At 36.3% G+C, this 21,594-nt stretch overlaps 2 protein-coding genes across 5 annotated transcripts; one reads left to right on the forward strand and one right to left on the reverse strand.

Annotated features, from left to right (window-relative positions):
• Positions 1–738: 738 nt before the first annotated feature.
• On the reverse strand, positions 739–21,594 carry LOC135749059 (tripartite motif-containing protein 16). Of its 3 annotated transcripts, none has more exons than XM_065267468.1 (7): positions 21,367–21,594; positions 6,368–6,808; positions 3,233–3,328; positions 2,878–3,120; positions 2,608–2,767; positions 1,949–2,008; positions 739–1,857 (listed from the first exon to the last, which is right to left on the reverse strand). In XM_065267468.1, the coding sequence occupies exons 2-7, from the start codon at positions 6,692–6,694 to the stop codon at positions 1,313–1,315; spliced, it is 1,431 nt and encodes a 476-aa protein (XP_065123540.1). In that variant the 5' UTR covers positions 6,695–6,808; positions 21,367–21,594; the 3' UTR covers positions 739–1,312. The 3 variants fall into 3 exon arrangements, with proteins under 3 accessions (XP_065123540.1, XP_065123526.1, XP_065123532.1); XM_065267454.1 differs by lacking the exon at positions 21,367–21,594 and adding an exon at positions 8,978–9,109 and having other exon boundaries at positions 6,368–6,726; XM_065267460.2 differs by lacking the exon at positions 21,367–21,594 and adding an exon at positions 8,978–9,106.
• LOC135749078 (asialoglycoprotein receptor 2-like) lies at positions 6,690–20,202 on the forward strand. 2 transcript variants are annotated; one of them, XM_065267484.1, is made up of 5 exons: positions 6,690–6,962; positions 16,689–16,874; positions 18,852–19,000; positions 19,321–19,433; positions 19,534–20,202. In XM_065267484.1, exons 2-5 carry the CDS (start codon positions 16,721–16,723, stop codon positions 19,694–19,696), a joined length of 579 nt encoding a protein of 192 aa, XP_065123556.1. In that variant the 5' UTR covers positions 6,690–6,962; positions 16,689–16,720; the 3' UTR covers positions 19,697–20,202. The 2 variants fall into 2 exon arrangements, with proteins under 2 accessions (XP_065123556.1, XP_065123548.1); XM_065267476.2 differs by lacking the exon at positions 6,690–6,962 and adding an exon at positions 14,604–14,722.

Consider the following 21,594-nt stretch of genomic DNA (forward strand, 5'->3'; position numbering starts at 1 on the left):
ATCTTGGTTAGTCAATTCAACCTACTATTTTAAGTTATGACCTGTGATCAGCTATTACACTGCAAAAAATGATTTTCAATAAAAAAATCTTAGTATTTATGTCTTGTTTTCAGTAAAAATATCTTAAAATTCTTACATTAAGATGTTTTTTTTTCATGAGCAAAACGACCCAAGAAAATAAGTCTAGGTTTTAGACCAAAAAATTTCAAATTTAAGTGATTTTGTGCGAAAAAAAAATCTGCCAATGTGGTAAGCAAAAAATCTTGGAACATTTTTCCTAAACACTAAATTCAAGAAAAAATAAAAATCACTTAAATTTGATATTTTTGGTCTAAAAACTAGACTTATTTCCTTGGGTCGTTTTGCTCATCAAGGAAAAGCATCTTAATTTAAGAATTTTTTGATATTTTTACCAAAAACAAGACAAAAATACTAAGACATTTTTTTCTTGAAAATATTTTTTTGCCGTGTACCTTTTAAATTTTTGGCATAAACATCTTATTCCAGTCAAAAGAGTGCACACTAAAGAGACAATAATGGCAAAAATATACAGCATAAAGCAGGAGCGGTGGTTAACAGGAATAGGGCATACACAGTGTGTGCATGCTTTACACAGATTAGACAAGATGACAGATTTCACCTCAGACTGGAAGCTGTGAAACATCTGCCCAATAAACATATTAAAAATTACAAATCAGAAACATCTTAAATTGTTTATTTAATAATATATCACCCAAAATAAAATACATTATATAATGTATTATGATAAAAAATGTACAAACCTTTTTGACTGAGATCCTGCATATTGAATATTTATCCAGTTTTTGCTGACCATACCTACCTTTGGTCTTAAATACAGTAATCATTGATCTTAACTACAGACAGAGATATAAAATCACAGGTATTAAAACTAATGTAGTGCTGCCACCAAGTGTGTGCATGTGAAAACTACACCCTTCCTTCAATGCCAAATAATGTCTTTGCAAATCTTTTTAATCTGAAAAAAGTATTTAAATACCTTAGATACTTATATTCACATGTAAAATATCAAAAGAATAGAATACATAAGAAATAATTGACACGGAATAATTGACTCCGGTCCTTTGAATATTTTGAAAATAATGCACACCCTTACCACCTTGGGTGTGCCTTATTTTTTAAGAATTCAACGGCCCGTCGTCAATTATTCCTCGTATACCACAGTTACCACAAACATGGCTCTGGTGGTTACTTTAAGACATTTAACACGTTAGGTGTGCATTTCTCAACCAATCAGAATAAAGCATTCAACAGGCCCATGGTATAATACATCCTAACTTTTCACTTGATCACAAAGTCTCAGATAGCATCCTTTCCCTGACATTCCAAACCCAGGATAAACAGGCTCACTAAACATAGTTTGAGTCTTATAAATAAGACCCATGTTGTCTGAAACACTGTAAAATGCTAGAATTCCAGCATTGTGGTGCAAATAGACTCCTATTCTGGAATACCAAGACTGACTCTTACAATCAATCATCTTATTGTTATGCCAGAACTCAGATGTCGACCCATAAGAACGTAGTCCCCATGAATATGAGTTCCTCCCAAAGAGTGGTCCTCGCTTTCCTTTCCTACAAATCCCTTTGTAAGACACGGCAATGCAGACCCAGCCCCCACCACCACCAAACTCCACCTCCCAATAATGCGGTGACCCTTTGAGGGCTTCATTGCACAGAATTTGTGCTCTGCAGTCAAACCTCTCAGTGTGTTCAGGATAGTCCTTGTTCAGATGTGAGGCAGTCACCTTCCTGTCCTCATCTGACAAGCGGAGGCTTGTGTGTGCTGTGTTGGTATTAAAAGTGAGTTTGGTTGCATCTGTGGTAGATAGATAAAAAGGTTTGGAAGTTAGACACATTACTCCTGCAGTCAGAAAAGAAGAAAGAGTCTAAATATATAAGAAACTTACACTGTAAAAAGTCCTGTCGTGTCTGTGGTGGCGGTGATGTCACAATTCCAGTGGTTTTCACTGGATGGATAAATAGTTGAGTTAAACAAGATTTGTAGATATGCACTGATGCAACCATAATTTCAATCAAATGGGCTGTCAGGCGATTACAATTTTGAGTCAAATATTACATGCCAATGTAATGAATAGGTCTATTATATAATAATATTTAGTAAGAAAAAATATTTTAAGATTAGCTTGACAGGCAAGAGCATTGAATACACAAAAATTGTTAATTTAAAGGAACAGTATATAGGATTGTGGCCAAAACTGGTACTGCAATCACAAAACTTGTGGCTAAAACTGGTACTGCAATCACACAACTGGTGGCCAATACACAACATGACAACATAAACATCAGTTGAGGGCTGCAACTCCACTTTTTAAATGACAATATCCTGGCCAGACCACTGTTGTCAGTGATATAAGTATTTGAAATGAAAATGATTTTAAGCTGATCTCTGCACTAAATGGCACTGCCGTGGTTGGATAATGCAGATTAAGGGGCGGTATTATCCCCTTCTGACATCACAGGGGGAGCCTATGTCCCCTTTAACATAATGCGTTACATTGACAGCCCTACAAAAATAAGTTATATAATATAATCTCCTCCTACTTACCTCTTCCAGAGATTGTTAATAAACTCCACTTGCTGATTATATTTAACTTCGTTATTAATTCAGCGACTGCTTCAGTGGCACGGTCAAATGAACAGTATGGATGCTCGAGTAGGATGAAACATTTTTTATATGCATTCAAGGAGGGCATTTGCATTGTGTTCTGTAGGGGGTAACGGAGACATTAAATGCAGTTTGAATTGGAGTCACTTATTTCTAAAAGTTTTATTATGCTATATGGAGTTAGTTTGCATATCTGCTTTACATCTGTACCTCAAGAAATCGGACATCATTGTTTGAATGAGAGAGCAACTCCAGGTATTTTAGTTTATCATCTATGTCCTTCAGTTTATTGATCTCCTGCTGTAATGTCTCTGCGAATTCTTCCGCTTGCCTTTCAGCAGCATCTGTCTGACCTTGGATCAGCTCTGTCACTTTTCTCCTATTGTCCTTCATGGATTGAATCAGCCCAGTGAAGCTTCCCTCGCTCTTCTTCAGTGCCTCCTGAACTGAGGTCTTAAAAATAAGCGGGAACAGAATGAATGTTCTAAAATGAATGAGACAACTAATATCATGCCATAAAAAATGAACGTAGTTACAGTTTAAACTAAAACAGAAGTCTTCCAACCCTGAAAACCTCAACAGCTTGTCTCAGCTCCTGCACGTCTTTCTCCATTGCTTGGATTGTATCAGTGGTTTGCCTCTGCAACTCTCCCAACTTAAGCTTTAAAAGAAACAATCACATTCAGTATGAATTCCAATGGCATCATTTTTGTTTTGGCAGAGATGATTAGATAAGAAACCAAAGAGAGAAGAATGATGGTCAAACTCTCACCACCCACACAAGAAATGTGTCGAAGCACGTGAATAAACCACTAGTGAAAGTCTAATATATTATCTAGACTAATAAACAGACTGATAAGCAGCCATTTTGAGATTTATATCTCAATGGACAATTAAAGGGGCACTCCACTTTTTTGAAACTCTGCTCATTTTCCAGCTCCCCTAGAGTTAAACATTTGATTCTTACCGTTTTGGAATCCATTCAGCGGATCTCTGGGTCTGGCGGTACCACTTTTAGCATAGCTTAGCACAATCTATTGAATCTGATTAGACCATTAGCATAGCGCAAAAAAAACCCAAAGAGTTTTGATATTTTTCCTATTTAAAGCTTGACTCTTCTGTAGTTACATTTTGTACTAAGACCGACAGAAAATTAAAAGTTGCAATTAGGCCGATATGGCTAACTATACTCTCAACTGGCGTAATAATAATCAAGGACTTTGCTGCTGTACCATGGCTGCAGCAGGCATAGTGATATTACGCACTGCCCACCTTGGTTACTTTCAATAGCAGGGGACTATTCGGGCACTGCGTAATATCACTACGCCTGCTGCCACCATGGTACAGCAGCAAAGTCCTTGATTTTTACGCCAGTTTGAGAGTATAGTTCCTAACCATATCGGCCTAGAAAATAGCAACTTTAAATTTTCTGTCTGTCTTAGTACACGATGTAACTACAGAAGAGTCAAGTTTTAAATAGGAAAAATATCAAAACTTTTTTTTTGCGCGATGCTAATGGTCTAATCAGATTCAATGGATTGTGCTATGCTATGCTAAAAGTGCTAGCGCCAGACCCGGAGATCAACTGAATGGATTCCAGAATGGTAAGAATCAAAATGTTTAACTCTAGGGGAGCTGGAAAATGAGCCTATTTTCAAAAAAAGTGGAATGTCCCTTTAACAGAAGCATCCCTTTTAAGTTCCAACCATGAACAAAAGCACTATTAAATATAACAAATATTTTATTAATAAGTACTATATTTATCATGTTTTATATTGCAATATTTTCTTTCGATTAAAGTATTTGTGGTTACTGTAAACCACAAGTGCAATAAGTTAAGTATTAAAGGTGCAATGTGGGACTTTTAGCGGCATTAGGGGTTGTGTACGCCCACGGCCGGCGCATGTTTTCAATTGTTTCCAATGGAAGCTCTGCATTTTTCTAATAAGCCAGCAGCTAGCGTTTTTTTTTCGCGCTGAAAACCGGCGCTGGGTGGTTTTTCCGCGCTCGGCGCTGAGCGTTCAGAGAGATTCAACTTTGGGAGAAAAGCTCCGCTCGTCAATGTCAGTTCTCACACGGCCGCCCAATCACAGTGGAGGAGGGGCGGGACATTACCACAGCAACAAACCGTCTCGCAGCTGAAGTATCACAGCTACCAAAGCACTCAGCTGAAGAAAGCTGGCACTCAGCTGAAAAACAGCTGGCATTCTGCGTCCTCAAGGCGTTTTCAGCCGCGTTTAAAAGTTTTGGTGTGTCCAGCCCCTTAGCGGTGAGACCAACGGATCAGTCCACAGCTCACCCCTCTTTTTCGAAACGCATAGTAAAGATATGGTAGCTGCCACAGGACACACATGCCATTGTCTGAGACGACGTAGTAAAAAACGGACCCTTTCGAACGGTTTGTCCGTTAAGGGCTACTGTAGAAACATGACAGCGCAAAATGGTGAGACCTGCTCTGTATGTAGATAAAACGGTTCTTTCTAAGGTAATAAAAACAATAGATTTCATTTTGTAAAGTTTTTTTACACCACTGATAATTTAGTTTTGTATATAATATTCCATTCCTGTCAAGAGATTTTTGAAACCTAGGGTTCACACCAGCCGCGTTTGAGGCGTTAAATTCACGTCTACCGCGTCTACTTTGCCGCTTGAACATTTTGAGTTTACTTGCTTCAAATTCTAGTCATTGAGACATTCACGGGGATATTCAGGTCATGGGAGAGGATTCTGCGACACAGCTAAGCTTCATGTAATCATGTCACTACTAGAGCAAGCTCCCGATTGGTTAACGCAGCGCGTTATTCCGCCAAATTTTTCAACTCATGCTTTTCCCGTGGCAACACTCAATTTGCGCCATTCGCGATGAGGCGGAATCGTGTCTACCGGAGACCTCCAGACGCGCATCAACGCGTCTTTACATTGACTTAACATTGAAATCACTTGCGCTTGCCGCCTCTACCGCGGCTGGTCTGAACGCAGCATAAAAGTCCCACATTGCACCGTTAACTATAGTACTACTACTAATCACATAAACGTATCACATTGCCCACCAAAAATAGGTAACTTATGCAACACTTATAATATTTAAACGCATTTGATAACAAATGCTCAAAGCAAGTGGCATCTATTAATACACTTTTTCAAGCTTTTCTCTGAACTAACTTTTACTTATTTAGGTATATGTATAAAGTAAGTTCCCTTTAAGTTGTTGCAGCAGTAACAAGTGTGTAGTTCATCGCATTTGCCTTTATTTTAAAGAATATAGCCCAAGTTTTATCATTTGACAAATCTGCCACTTAACAAAATTCGACTTTGTTTGATATAATGTAATCTAATGCAATGACACTTTTGGGGCCACTGTATATAAACATCATATTATATAAGCCCACACCCACACTGCTTGCTATAAAAATTATCAATATTATCATTATCAAAACCAATAAGTCAACATCTACCAAACACAGCCAAGGCATATTTACTCCAGTGCGACATCTATCTGTAAAAAATGACATTTGACATTAACATATTCCTGTAGCTCAATATTAGAGCATTGCATTAACAGCGCAAAAGGTCATGGTGGGTTCAAACACAGGGAACACACATACTGTTATAAGAAATATATACCTTGTAATGCACTGTAAATACTGTGCTTTGGATAAAAGCGTCTGGCAAACGCGTAAATGTAAATTACATTTCTGACCTGTTTATCAATCACTTCTTTCTCCAGTGCAATGACATCATGACCCCTGTGATTATCAGTAATGCACAGGTGACAGATGCACTGCTGGTCTGTGCGACAGTAGACCTCTTGTAGCTTTTCATGATGAGGGCAGATTTTCTCCCGCAGGGTTTCATTTGCCTCAACTAGTCTGTGCCTTTTCCCGACATGCAGTGTGTTGTGCAGGTCAAGATGAATCTCACAGTATGAAGACACACACTCCAGACAGGCCTGTTCTGCTTTGCGCTTCAACCCGATGCACACATCACATTTCACATCTGTGGATCCACTCGAAGCTGTTTCCTCCATGACGGCAAAGTTTCAGTTCTCAGAAAATATGACTGTGGCACAGAAAATCCGGAATTAAAATAAGGGTGTGGCTTTAGACAGGCAGCCAGGGGCAAACAATGACTCAGAGGACTTCTGTTGGCAAAAAGCAATAAATAAATGTTTATATTATCTTTTTCAACAAACCTATAAAAAATATTTTTAAAAGTGAGTTTTTATGTAGGAGAATAAAATAAATTGTTTTTAGGCCTTGCGTCTTGCCTACCGTGTTCATGGTGTCATCCAACAGGTAAGATTAATGTAATTTTACTACATTTTTATGTATTTGTTGTAGCACTGATGTTCAATGCCACAAACAATCGAAATGTAGTAGTGTATTTTAAAAAAAGGTCACATTTTATATGGGGTAAATTTCCATATCAACGTGTAATTTCACATGTACATCCATAGTCTTACAGGCATTTAATATTAGTAGCATTCATAGTATTTACGGCCACCTAATATAAAGTGTGACCAAAATTTCAAATCAAAATAAAAAAAATTCAATATACTTTATACAAAAACAAGGTCAGTGCTGCCTTATGCAGTCAGGGATTTCCCCATATAATCCTTGCCGATTGATTTTACTGTTGTAAACTGTAATGCAGATCCGAGGATCTGCTGACTGAGTTACTGAATAAAAAAGGACAAAGTTGTTTATTTAGGTTGACATGCAATTCATTTGATCAAGGAAAGAAAGTGATCACTGTGAAGTTGGCACTTGTAATTGCCATGATAACATTTTACCATGCATGTTTGAATCAAGCTTTACTGTAATTTTAAACATAAAGCTTGCAATTTGGTTTTACTGTAGTTGTGACTCGAATAAGCTTTTTCACATACTGTAACACACTTTCATATAGCCCATAACATACAACATCTACATTTACAAAAAGGTTACATTTGGTTCCTAATACAGTGCAGTGTTACCTGGATGAGCAACATATGGGTCAAAACCAAGGGGCAACCATCCGATCTCTATCGTGAAGCCAACACAGTTACTTAAACTGCAATTCATCGACTGGACGCTAGACCCCCATGTTAAAATGTGCCCAACTTTACAGCAGAAATAGATGCGTTTACAGCCTGGTACAAAAAGTGTTTTTTGGTCTATATAGCTAATTTTGCCCTTCAGGAAAACTGTGAGGGGGTGACTTTTTTGTACTTCATCTGTTTTAATTATATTAATCCTTATAGTTCTGCATAATTAAGGGCGTGGCCACTTGAGTGACGGGTTAACTGCCACAGCTGTCACTACCTTCGAGCTAGGCGGGTGTGGTTTCAGCAACCAGCCACTTCAGCTTTACCCACGTCCTGCCTTTTTACCCTATATTTCTGGTTAGCCACCAGTGAGGCGCGGTGATGTGATGCCAAGACCGCAACGACAGGCACCTCCAACATTTGGCATCAAAAAAGGCCCTTCACCAACCTATGGGTGGTGTCCATGGTCAAAACACAATACTGATTTAAAATCACATTCCTGCCTTTGAATGTTGAAAAATGTATTTATCACAAGTTAGGTCAGTGAATATTTTTCATACTATAAGTGCAAGTAATAGTGAGCTTTGAATGTATGCATGCATGTACTTGTATCCTGTAAAAAAATCTAGCGGTCCAACTTCAAAAACTCAAATATCAAAGTAAACTCTATGAAAAGCATGTTTTAGTACCAAAAAATGCAAAAGCAAAGTCAATGAGGGTATTATTTGAAGCAAAAAGTGAGAGAGCAAAAGAAGGTAGGTTAACGTAAATGCCCTGCGCTCCCCGCTCATATACCTTCTGTGGTATGTCAGTATTGATTGACAACACAACTCACCTATCACACCACGGGTCAGTCGGAATAATATAATATAACTCATAATATACATATACTCATCCTTATCTACCACCTCTCCCTCATACTCTGACTCTCAGATTGTTGGTATAAACACACCTGTAGACTCTGAGATGGTTTATATTGTGTACAATTGTTAAAAAACATCAATAGAACCATTTTAAGTTGTTTTGTCCAATCACTAACAAATGTGTTTTAATATGTGTGGTTAACCTTTGCTGCCTGTGTAGGATGTTGCAACAGTGAATTGCAGTGTAAATGTGAGTAAGAAGATTGTGTTTAAGGTTTTGTGACTAATCTTACATGTGTTTAGGCCACTTTGCTTACAATCAATACAAAATAATTTAGACCAATACATCTGAATGTACAGAAATGCATGTCAAGAGTAAGACAGGAGGAGTACAAATCACAGCTAAATGAACATGCCTTACCTTTATTGTTAAAATCTGGTAAACTTCTGTGTAATGTGTAACTTCTAAATGTGCACATTTGAAGAAAAACTGAGGGACTCTGATTCTATTCCAGGATCTGACGAAAATTTGATGATGTAACGATATTCTTCGTTTAATGGTATTATAAACCAACGTAAATGTGCATGGCGCCATAGAGATGCCGCTGGCGTAGAAGACGCTGCGTGCGTCACTGTCACCGCCATATTGGACCGGTCCGGGCGTCCTGACTGTAGTATTCAGGGGATCTGCAAGCTTCTTCCCTTTAAATTGTTAACAGATTTCAAAGATCTATGAACTATAAACAATGATTTCTGCACGCGGTGTACAAATAGGTTTTGTCTTAATATAAAATGCGTCGTGAAACTATGCCGCCACCTGTGTAATAGACTGTACTCTCACCTAATAAAAAAAACTGTACTGTCACCTAAGTAGCCTATATACATTATATATATATTACGGCTTTCATTTTCTAAAGTGTATTTACACAAACTGTTTAATAAGGTTTAAGAGATTTGCACAATAATTACAATTTCATAAAATATTATGAAATCATTATTTCAAATAGAAAGTTATAACAAATAGGCTATCAACATTCATAACTTATTTATTAAAAATATTTTTGTTATCTGGAGAAAAGTCAATGCTAGCAGATGAATGATATTTAAATTATTATTTTGCTACTACGTTTATTAATGCTTAACAAACTGAAAGTATCCATCCATATTCATAACCACATCAGCTGCAGTTCTACTCGATCACCAACAGATGTCAATCGTCCCCCTGCTGTCTTTTGGCCTTTGATACAGAATGTATTAGTTTTTAAAGATTCACATTTACTTTTACACATTTACTTATTTTTGGTATGAGAAGTCAATTTGCTATTTTGGTAACTGAGAAAACTCCCAGCCCTTTGGGGTGTAGTAGCCTGTGTTGTTTTTTGATGGGTCTCTTTTTTAATATTTTTAATTTTGCCTACTCAACAAAATGTATATATATATATATATATATATATATATATATATATATATATATATATATATATATATATATATATATATATATATATATATATATATATATATATATATATATATATATATATATATATTAATATTACAACCAATATTTTAGGTGTTTTTTAACACATGTATTGTCCTAAACCACAGAATTTAGTATTTCCCATATTTTTGCCACAAAGCACATTAGGATAAATCATGCAATGTCATGCTTTGATCTCCATTTAAAGACCTCTGCTTTAGATGGTTGCACTGCTGTTTTTTCCACTCACTTTACATTGCACTTTACAATACATTTAGGCACCCACATATACATTACAGTCACATATGTAAAGTTATATTATACAAAATGCATGATAAATAGATTTGTTTGTAACTGGGTCTTGAATGCACTCACGGATGAGGTAGTACATAGTGTAATAATTCCATAATTGGGGATTATTAATACTAAAAGATCTTCAACCTACATTGGAAAATGAGGGATGGACAATAAACCCAGTTCAGCTGATCATAAGGGACCGGGCATGGCGGTAAGGGTAGAGCAAGTCAGACAGGACTAGGGGAGCAAGACCATTTAATGCTTTGAACATTAGAAGCAATACTTTAAAGTGGATACGTGATGCCTGCTAAAGATGTTAGCAATCTGTTATTTGATAGTTACATTTCCAGTGTATGTCATACAGCATTCTTCCATCTTGTAAATATTTCAAAAATGTGGTACGGGTATGTGCTGTCTGCTTCAGGTGCCAAGAAGCTCATTCATGCCTTTATGACCTCACAAATAGATTTTTGTAGTTTTTTGCTTGGTAGGTAAATCAAGTTTATTTGTATATAGCCCATTCCCTACACAGAGGTAATTCAAAATGCTTTACACATCCACGTCCATCCTTTTTTTTACGAACACATATCCGATATTTTTGAAAATGTCCTTGTTCTTAACTAACCCTGCTGTGTAAAAATGTTTTCAATCCCAGCTTGCTGGAGTTGCTGACATGTTTCAAAATTACGTTATGTTTTAGGTAACAAGACAGTGATTAAAATAAAATAAGGTTGGAAGGACTTACACACCCACACTGTAAAACCTAAAAGTTAACTCAACTCAAACCATTTAAGTAAAGCGATTGCATTAGTTTTAAAACACATACATTTGAGTACTGTGAGTGTGAACTTAAACAAATTGAGTCATATGCAGTTATGCACTTATATTTAAGTTAACACTACTTAAATATAAGTGCATAATTGCACATGACTCAAGTTCACAGTACTTAAATGTTTGTGTTTTAAAACTTAAATGGTCTAATGCAACCGGTTTACTTAAATGGTTTGAGTTAAGTTAACTGTTAGGTTTTACGGTGCAACTCATAAATTAAAAACATAAGATAAAGAAATTTACATCCATGCTCAAAACCACTCTTTGTTCAATATTTTAAAGGTCCTGTTCTTTCTGTGTTTTTGAAGCTTTGATTGTGTTTATAGTGTGCAATATAACACATGTTCATGTTTTATGTGTAAAAACGTGGTATTTTTCACACAATTTACTTATCTCTATACCGCCGTTTTAATAAATAACACAATATTGACAGCAGAGGAGGAAAGCCACTAAATTGAAGTGTGGTGATAGATGTGGTAAGGTTATAGGGCTACAGAGATATTAGACTGAGTCTTTTTTTCACTGAGAGCAAGCAAAATTCATTTATAGTTATTTTATTAATACACATGGCCGGTTGAAATCACGAAGCTGATTTCTTTACTCCAAACATTACTTCACATACAACTGAACAAATTTGCCAAATGTTTCAAGCTCATGCACTTAGTGTGACAATAAATCTTGAAATTTCCCTGTAAATGAAATATGGATATCTATAGAAAGTAACAACTTAGGGTGTGTTCCACTCCAGTTTTAGACACGCACTCGCGAACTTCCCTAAACACTTCCCCTCGGGGGAATCCCTGTCGCCATTTTGAAGTGCGTTCCACTTTGTCAAGTGAACGAGGGAAGTTTGAATTGACAGACCCTCGCTCCCTCGATTTCTACTTTATATGTACACTTCAGGCAGCTCCATATCCCACAATGCATCACGATTGTGACGTCACTTCAGCAACTTGCGCTTTGCACATGGAGGGGCGGTCTCCACTTTCCATGTGATCAAGGGCTTAGGGCGATCCATTTGAACCTACTTCAAGTGTTTCAGCAGTAGTGGGCACTCGTACAACGTAAGCAATCAGGGGCGTCATGCACCAATTTTTTTTGAGGGGGCACAGTGTGCACAGCTTACAAAAATGTGTGCATACATAGTGATGGTCGTTTTCGAAGCACTGCTTCATGAGGCTTCGAAACATTTATGAATCTTTTGTTTCGAATCAGTGGTTCGGAGCGTGTTTCAAACTGGCCGAAGTCACGTGATTTTAGCAAACAAGGCTTCATTACGTCATAACTGTTTCGAAACGTTTCGAAAATCCGATGGTTTACAACTAGGGGAGTTGATCACAAATGACCAGTGTCTAATATGTTTAGGTGAACTCGGGTCAGTTTTATAATGCAAGTTCATAAAACATTTATCCGATCTGACTAATAACACATTTTGTCTACTTTGTTTTGTTTATAGACAGATTTAATGACAAAAATGTTCATAATTAAAAGGGTAGTTAGTTTTAATGATTTGTTTGCCCCAAATTAAACTAAAAAAACATAATACACTTTTAACTAGTATGTCTTAATAAAGTTGAATATTTTTTAAAACATATTTTAATCAAAATCTTCCTATTATTTTGTAAAAAAAATGTAAAATGTTTCGACATATCTGCTTTTACACTCTTTTGACCAGCAGGGGGCGCCAGCGTGTCGTGTTTCGAACTGCTTTGAAAAACTGAATAAATTTTCGAAGCAATTCGTTCAATTGATTCGAAGCTTCGAAAAGCTTCGTTTCTCCTATCGCTATGCATACACGGACATCAAACGAAATATTATAGAGGTTTTTTAGTCTTTTCCATGGCACTATTTTGAGCCTTTCTGCCTTCATGACAAAAACCTCCAGAATAAAAGTGTTGACTAACTTTCATATCAAATACTATTCAATCGGAATAATGACATATTGGCATCATATTTACATCTGGAACGGCATGTTTTGTTTATTTACGTTTTGTTTAATGACTTGTTTAATTGTGTCAATGCATTTTGCACAACAACTGCATAATCCTATACAATTAATGTAATTTTAAATCCATGAAGTTTATAAACAACGAAACTCACATAAGCCATAGCCACGTGATTGAGTTCAGTGTTCAATAATGATTCAAAAAATGTTTAGATAAAAATTATTAGAGGAACGGATTTTTGCATTCAACTTTTCCTCATATGTGAACGTGTGATTCCGCGTCCCCGTGAACTTTGGCGAGGTACCAAGAAGATGAATCTAGAAATCTCTACTAATATAACGTTGAGACGGTCACATTTGTAACCATACATTTTCTACACAGAGGAGGTTAACTGCACATTACCGTACTGGGGTTTGGAAATGTTGTGAGCGTTTCTTACACATTTTAATTCCTCACATAGCAAAATGCAGCAGCAACAGCAAAGAGCTCGTGAGCGCGCTAAGACGTTGATGACATTGATGACGTCAGCGACTGCGCTGAATGCAGCGCCTGCAGCCAGAAGTAATGTAACACGATCAAAACACTATCAAAACGGGGAAAATCTCCGAAAAGTGACAAGGATGCAGCACAGAATTAATAATATTGTGCATAGTAAACAGATTAAAAGACAAATAACAGATTAATGGGCGCTTCTTTGATTTTGAGGCTCAAAAAACCAAGCGGGCAACTGCCCCCTCAGATTGAATGGGCATGACGCCTCTGTAAGCAATGACGTACATCCGAGTGAACGAGACTGAGGGAAGTTAGCGTTCATAAAGTTCATAAGTTCATAAAAAAAACGAACTGGAACGCAGGGATAAAAAAGCGGCTGTCGCGGTCCACACGTAACTTCTGGTAAACTCCGCTAATAATAAATAACCACAAAGTACTTTAAACGTAGTTTATTTATATAACAAGCAAAAAAACAAATTACCTAGGAAACCAAAACATTTGTTATTTTCGACGAGGCATTTGTTCAAGAGATCAGTTTAGCAACTAGTCAGACCATTAAAAACACGAAACCGGAAGTAAAGTTTGGATCCAGACGTGTATCATGTACGTCCGATGAAACCGTCTATAGAAAATAGAAATGAACACTTCCACAAATGACAATAAATAGACAGCAAATCAATAGACAGTCTGTGGAATGATGATTCACACTGTGAATAGTAAATTACAGTCAAAATAATCTATTGCGTAAATAATAAATTTGTAGACTTTTATGATTTAATTTCCCCTAAAGAATAAGGCCATGGAAACTGCAGTTTAGCTATAGACTAACTAAAAGCATTTAGAGATATGGAGATTTTCAAAGATTTGTGCATCCACAGCTTCCTCTTCACAAAAAAAAAAAAACATAAAGTTCCTTACTCAGAGAGCTAAGGGAAGTGGTCTTAGGCTGTGCTTAAAAACTGGAGATCCCCATAAATACTATCAGTGAGCGTATCTCTGGATGGACAAGTCATGGAGCACATATCACACACATATGATACCTTATTTCATGCGAGAGACAACCAGCATGTCATTTTAAATCAGCCCGCAGTAAGAAACAATTCTGGACATCACAACCAAGGTAAAACACAATTGAAACAGATGACTTTGATGTTGTTAGTGCCATGTTTGCTAAATTGTGTTGGAAAAGCGATAATTAAAAATGACAACATTATAATATAACATTAAGCTTTAACACTTAAAGGTTCTCACTGCATTATTATTTAAGGGACAACTAAGTAGTTTAGCAAGAAAGGCAGAAAAATAGTAAAGCACTTTGTTATTTTTCTTCAGTTATTTACTAACAGTTCATAATAAAAAAATAAGATTTAGGGGCGGTTTCCCAGAAAGCACTTAAGCCTAGTCCCAGACTAACTTAAATGTTGGTGTTGTCTTGATCACAAACAACTTGCTCTGAACATATCTTAAAATATATCAGTGTGAGTATTGTGTCTTGAGAACTAATGTAATGTTTATTTATAAAATATGCTTTAAACAATGACTTAAATATCCTAATTTAACTAAAACGTAGTCCTGGCTTAAGCTAATAACACATTATAGATGTTAGAAATGTATTGCTGAAATATGTACTGAATTGTAGAGTTACACCGTTAAACTATTTTTCCTCATTTCTAAGTTAAGGATTAAGCTATTCAGGCGGGGTTAAAGGGATAGTTCATCCAAAAATGAAAATTCTGTCATCATTCACTGACTCTCATGTTGAGGAACCTGAAGGAAGATATTTTCATGAATGTTCGTAACCAAACCGTTGGTGAGTCCCATTCACTTAAATGATGACAGAATTTTCCTTTTTGGGTAAACTATCCCTTTAAGAAGGTGGCTCCGCCACCTCCCTTGTTGGTGTTTGCTATTTATATTAACTTCCACCCACCAATGTCTGGTTATCTTACACAAACATCATCAATTTTAACTCATAGGAAAAATATTACTATTCTCTATGATGGTAGAGAAAACGCATCTTTAAAATATATATTAGAAAAAATGCAATTTACTATTACATAAATGCAATAACACAACACATATTGATATGCAACTATTATATTTATTGTAAAACATCCCCAAAATATCCCTAATTCTTTATTGGACTCACCTTATAATTTATTCAAATACAACAGCCAATGGCAAGTCTCAGCTTTCAGTATGTTTGTTTTAGACATAGTTCTGTTATTAAAATTAAAATATGTAGTTTGGTTGTAGCATGATATATAGTAGATATAATAATATAAGATGTTATACAGTAAATATACCGCAGTACTGTAACATCGGTTGCAGTTTTAAAATCAAATTTTGGCGGTTGTCACTACAGTAACTAGCCATTTTTTGGATGGTAACTGTAATATTATTACACATTTTTTACTAATTGTTTATACTATATACTATAATATTATTACAGTAACTATTAACTAGTTACAGTCCAACAGAAGGCAGCTTTCCCGCAAGTGGGTGTGGTTTTTAGCACCAACAGCAAACACGCTCCCACCATTTGAAACCTGCCAAGATTTTAATAAGTTATATTATTTACTTGCCGTTTTCTTTTGTCATTCAAATTTGGTTGAGTAAGTAAATAACAAATTTTTCTGTAGTGTGATAAACTGAGAAAACATTTAAAGGCAGGGTGCATGATCATTGAAAGCCAATGTTGACATTTGAAATCACCTAAACAAACACGCCCCTACCCCAATAGAATCTGGACCTTCTTTTGATAGACCCTCCCCACACATTCGCAATCCAGGCAACAATTTCAGTTAGTAGACACGCCCCTTACTGCTGATTGGCTACAAGTGTGTTTTGGTACTCGGCCCGACTCCCTTTTCCAAAGTGTTTTTCAAAAATCATGCACTTTAAACACTGTTTAAAAACATTAAATTAGAAAAATGATAACAACAATTAAATTTTAGCATTAGAAATACTATGTGACTACAGAGCTTACACATATTTCTAAATGAACCATGTGAACCAATATTGTTTGTTAGTTTAAAACACACTTTACATTGGGTGGTGCGTATGTGTACTCTGTTTAACTTTAGGATGTCTGTGCTGGAATGGGAGGTCTAATGGGATGGCTTCTCTGTGTCTGGGACTACTCTGTGTTCTTCTGCTGGCCTGCATCATTACACAACACCTCATATACTATTCAGGACACAAACAGCTAGAAAGCGTTCAAAATCTGACCTTACAAAGAGACAATTTACTTAAAGGTCTCTCAGAAGTGGGTAAGCAATCTAAAAAATTTTCAATTGCACAAACTACAGGGGTATCCTAACTTACATGTTTTAATCATTGCATGTCATGAGCCCAAAATCCAATCTTTAACCATCTAATTGACATTGCACACAAAAACTGGAGGTAACTTAAGGGACAAGTTTGGTATTTTACACTTAAAGCCCTGTTTTCAGATTGTTTATGATGAAATAGAACGGTTTTGACTGAAATTTGGACATATGATGCTGGCCCGAGAATTTTCGGGTGTTTGTTGTACTAACGTACGTAACCCCCCACCTCTATAATGGCTGCATAGGTGCACTGGAGCAATCCTTCCTAAAATGCATTAAACTTTCGTTTACAAAGACCTGAAACTCACCGAGTGGTCAGGGGTGTTCACTGATATGCTCACACAAAAATTGCTGCAAAAGATGCTTTCCAACAGGTTTTATCATAGTTTTTGTCCATCTCCATTGACTTGTTTTAGATGTGCTGTGAGGTACGGTATTAGTCCGCGCCGGGAACTTTGTTTCTATTCTTGCAATTGGCAAAGGTGGATTATCGCCACCAACTGGGCTGGAGTGTCTATTATTCAAGCTCTCAACAGAAGAATGTTCGGGTGTGAGGCGTTTAGAAAAATAGTTCCACAAGTTTACAACAAATGCATAAACACCTGTTGGAAAGCATCTTTTGCAGTGATTTTTGTGTGAGCTTATCAGTGAACACCCCTGATCACTCGGTGAGTTTCACGTCTTTGTAAACGAAAGTTTAATGCATTCCAGTGCACATGCAGCCATTGTAGAGGTGGTGGGGTGATACAACAGAAACCGAAAATTCTCGGGCCAGCATCACATGTCCAAATTTCAGTCAAAACCATTCTATTTCATCATAAACAATCTGAAAACAGTGCTTTAAGTGTAAAATACCGAACTTGTCCTTTAAGAATATAATCATCTCACAGGTTTTAGTCCATAAAAGGTCTGTCAATGTAAGTCTATAAAGACCCATGCCATGATCAATCTTATTCTTTTAGCTCTTTCAGTATAGGGAATAATAAAATACTCAAGTCAACTCCTTGTCTCCCGTTCATTCCTAAAAATAAAGATGTTATATATGATGAAAATAAACTTTAACATAAAAAGAGCCTTTCTGCTGCACAAAAGGTTAATTGTTATGGAGAAAGGTTCAAATATAAGTAAAAAAAGGTTACTTAGAACCTTTGACTGAATGTTTTCTTGAGGAACCAAAATGGTTTCTCTGTAATAGTGGTGTGAAGACCTTTTGTAGTACTTTTCAGTGGCGGCCGGTGACTTCTTTTTTCGAAGGGCACTCGAAATGTATGTAGCCCATATGTGTGGTTCCTTTTTTCAAAATATGTTTTCTGCGTTTTGAGAGATCCTGTGTGCATCACGTGTCTTGTCAAGATAAGTGCCTGCTGCAGACGTGTCTAAAGGTTTTATGATAAAAGAGACGTTCGCGTTTGCCAGATACTCGCATAATCTCATGTGTAATCAGAGTTTACTGTTAAGGGAGTGTATTTTGTGAACGTGAGCTTCTATTTAACATAAACGGTTTTGACGCGTGTGCAGTAGGCACTTATTTTGACAAAACATGTGATGCGCACAGACAGGATCTCTTGAGGCGCAGAACACATATTTTGAAAAAAGGAACCACACACATGACACTCCAAACACTTATTTTGAATTATCGCCCCTAGGGTGAGCAGCCACAAGCTGCCACTGTTACCTTTAGTTTTTAATGCAGTCCCTGGGTGGAGTATGGTGGAGTGGGAGTCTTTGGATCAGTCCTTTCCTTTAAGGACAGCAAGCTAAGCTTGTTTACAATTAAACCTGAAAGGGCAAGTGAATTTGTGAATTTTTTTTTAGAAAAATTAATACATTAGTTGAGCAAATAGAATCACTCAATCTACTGTATAGAAGATGTTTATGTCCGTGTCACAATTACTTCTCGATACTCTTGGTTTGTAGATGAAAAAATACAAAAGGGCTGGTGGTACTACAACACGAGTGTTTACTACATTTCTGAATTGAATGTGAGGATGAAGTGGACTGAGAGCAGACAAAACTGTAAAATGAGAGGTGCAGATCTGGTGATCATAAACAGCTGGGCAGAGCAGGTGAGTAAGTCTAAGTTTGAATTTCACCAAGACATGTCAAATAATATATGGGCCATGTTTCAAACCGAGTAAAATCTTTACATTTTTTCCAAATTTTAAAAATAGGAAATTATATTTTGTATAAAAAAATGAAGCCAACAGTATATTTATGACCACTAAGATATTGTAATATATAAAACACATAATTTGTATTATCGCTGTACAGACAGCATTAATTGAAGATCGAAAGTTGTGATAATTTGAATTTGTTGGTGGGTTACTGAAAAATCGAAATGAATTTGAAATCAATCAGATAACATAATGTTTTGCCATCATTACAGAAATTTATTGAAAAATTATCCAATACATTTCAAATGGATGTGTGGATTGGATTGACGGACAGAGATCATTTAGGAGTGTGGAAGTGGGTGGATGGTTTTTCACTGACCTCTGGGTAAACATTTTTTACCTGTTGCTTACAGCTTATTTCTTTTGGTGTACTGCTCTGTTTGAAAAAGAAGAAAATGCCTTATGTTATTTTATAATATTTTCAGGTTCTGGGGTCCAAACCAACCTAGTACTGAGGGGTCTGAACTCTGTGTTGTTCAGCAAAAAAATATTAAAACACAACCTGGGATGATCACAGGACAATCATGGAAAACCTCTTGGTGCACTTACAATTTCAATTTCATTTGTGAGAAGAACATTTTTCAATGACTTTTGCTTGGGATTTTTTGTCCACTGTTTTACTGTTTTATTTCTACAGAGCAAGCATGTTTATCCTTTTGTTAATTGTCATCTAAGGAAAATCACATCAAATTATAAAAAAAACACATAAAACTGGCAAGACATTCCTAAATATATAAGACTGTGATCCATGACAATCAAACTCCCAAAAGTATGTCATACTGTAGCACACTATGCTACAGGAAATGTTACAAAAGTTGTTTTGGCTTGTATCCAAAGCATAATGTAAACCTAAACTAGTGGACACTTGTTTGATGGTTATGTTAGGCATATGCAGTTTGAACAGACATGATTGCCTACTACCAATAAACTGGATGACATTGTAAAGAAATGAGGTTTCTTATCTGAAAGTGCTTTAACTTCCACTACTGTTCCGTTCTTGACTCCACCTAACTAAAAATGAAAAGTGAAACCATTGCAATATACTGTATAAAAGGAAATGCATTTTTAAGAGGGTCATTTAGTGCCAAACTTTCTTCAGAAGGTAAGCTGTGTTCATTTACAGAAGATTCATTTTCAGTTTTTTATCAAGTTACCATAACTTTTAGATCGCAAACTCACATTTACTGTTTTACTAACTTAAATTAATTTACTTATTTTAAAATAATTGGAAACCCCGCAAAAGTGCCTTGAACTGTGAACACCATGGCAGATGGTTATGGCGCTGGACTTCAGGCTTTTCCTGGACGGAAATCTTTCATCATGTACCATGGCACAACGATGGCCATCGCTCAAGATATCATGCGTAACGGATTCAGACAGTCGGGTGATGGCATGCTCGGTCCAGGAGTCTATGTGAGTCGGAGTTTAGAGAAAGCCAGTCGTTACCCTATAGATTCAAAAGGACAACAGCTGGCAATTCTCAAATTAAGTGTTCGAGTGGGAAAAGTGAAGAAGATCGATTATCAGGGTCACCCCTTACAGAAATCCTGGCATCAGAACGGATATGACACTGCATGGGTGCCGCCTAACTGCGGCATGGTGCCGAGCGGTTTAGAAGAGGACTGCGTTTATGATCCACAGCGAATCAAAGTTATACAACTTTTGGAGAATCGTAAATGAAAACTTTGCCAATTGTATTTAGCACATTTTAAAACAACAACAAAAACTTGTTGTTAAATTATTGTTAAATAGCCTATATAGGCTATTCTTTGTTGTTTGTTTTTGTTTGTATTCGTTCACTAGCCAAATTGTTTACAGGTAAACAGACTTTTATTTGCTAGCACTGAATAAATAATTACATTTTTTTTATTATTGATCGTGGCTATTAGTAAACAATAAAATGTGTTTATATATATTTATATATTTGTTTTAAAATACATTTGTTAAAAAATGAAACATTTGTCTAACTCTGTCAAGTATCATTCAAAATACGTGAACAAATTAGCAATTTCTGAAATGTTTCTGAAATATTACAGCCTAGAAGTAGGCTATTTACTACTTTTTAAACCGTGTTGTTGTACATTTTTCATACTTACAGGTTGCGTGTTTCAGACACGGTTTAAAATAGACTAGCCTCGATATCATGATTTCGATTTGTAGACTAATGGCGCGCAAAAAAGGAAGAAAGTAACCTCAGTCACCATTCAAACTCTATGTGCGGAATAAAATGAAAGTAAAAAGTGACTGAAATCACCTACCAGATGTTTAAAGTTTGCCTATGACACAGTTACAGAGGTATCTTTTCCGGGAATACATTCTCTCTGCCTCCCCCTACAACAGTTGTTGAAACTTATCGTATTGCACTTCTTATAAAATGAATATTCATGGAGAAAGAAAGTGAAACGTCATAAACAGCTAGAATTTGCATTAAGAATTGGTTCATTTGTTTTTGTTTTTTTCCTCAGCATTTTTTTTTACAAACATCT

The sequence above is a fragment of the Paramisgurnus dabryanus genome, chromosome 6, assembly GCF_030506205.2.
Source record: "Paramisgurnus dabryanus chromosome 6, PD_genome_1.1, whole genome shotgun sequence".
Classification (NCBI taxonomy): domain Eukaryota; kingdom Metazoa; phylum Chordata; class Actinopteri; order Cypriniformes; family Cobitidae; genus Paramisgurnus; species Paramisgurnus dabryanus.

Excerpts from the sequence above, each read along its gene's own strand:
- LOC135749059 (XM_065267468.1), bottom strand. The coding sequence starts at position 6,694 with ATGGAGGAAACAGCTTCGAGTGGATCCACAGATGTGAAATGTGATGTG. Across the intron at positions 2,768-2,877 it reads ATGATGTCCGATTTCTTGAG|AACACAATGCAAATGCCCTC; the intron begins GTACAGATGTAA and ends TACCCCCTACAG. Across the intron at positions 1,858-1,948 it reads ACGACAGGACTTTTTACAGT|ATGCAACCAAACTCACTTTT; the intron begins GTAAGTTTCTTA and ends TATCTACCACAG.
- LOC135749078 (XM_065267476.2), top strand. The coding sequence starts at position 14,614 with ATGGAGCACATATCACACACATATGATACCTTATTTCATGCGAGAGAC. Across the intron at positions 14,723-16,688 it reads TTCTGGACATCACAACCAAG|GATGTCTGTGCTGGAATGGG; the intron begins GTAAAACACAAT and ends GTTTAACTTTAG. Across the intron at positions 19,001-19,320 it reads TAAACAGCTGGGCAGAGCAG|AAATTTATTGAAAAATTATC; the intron begins GTGAGTAAGTCT and ends CCATCATTACAG.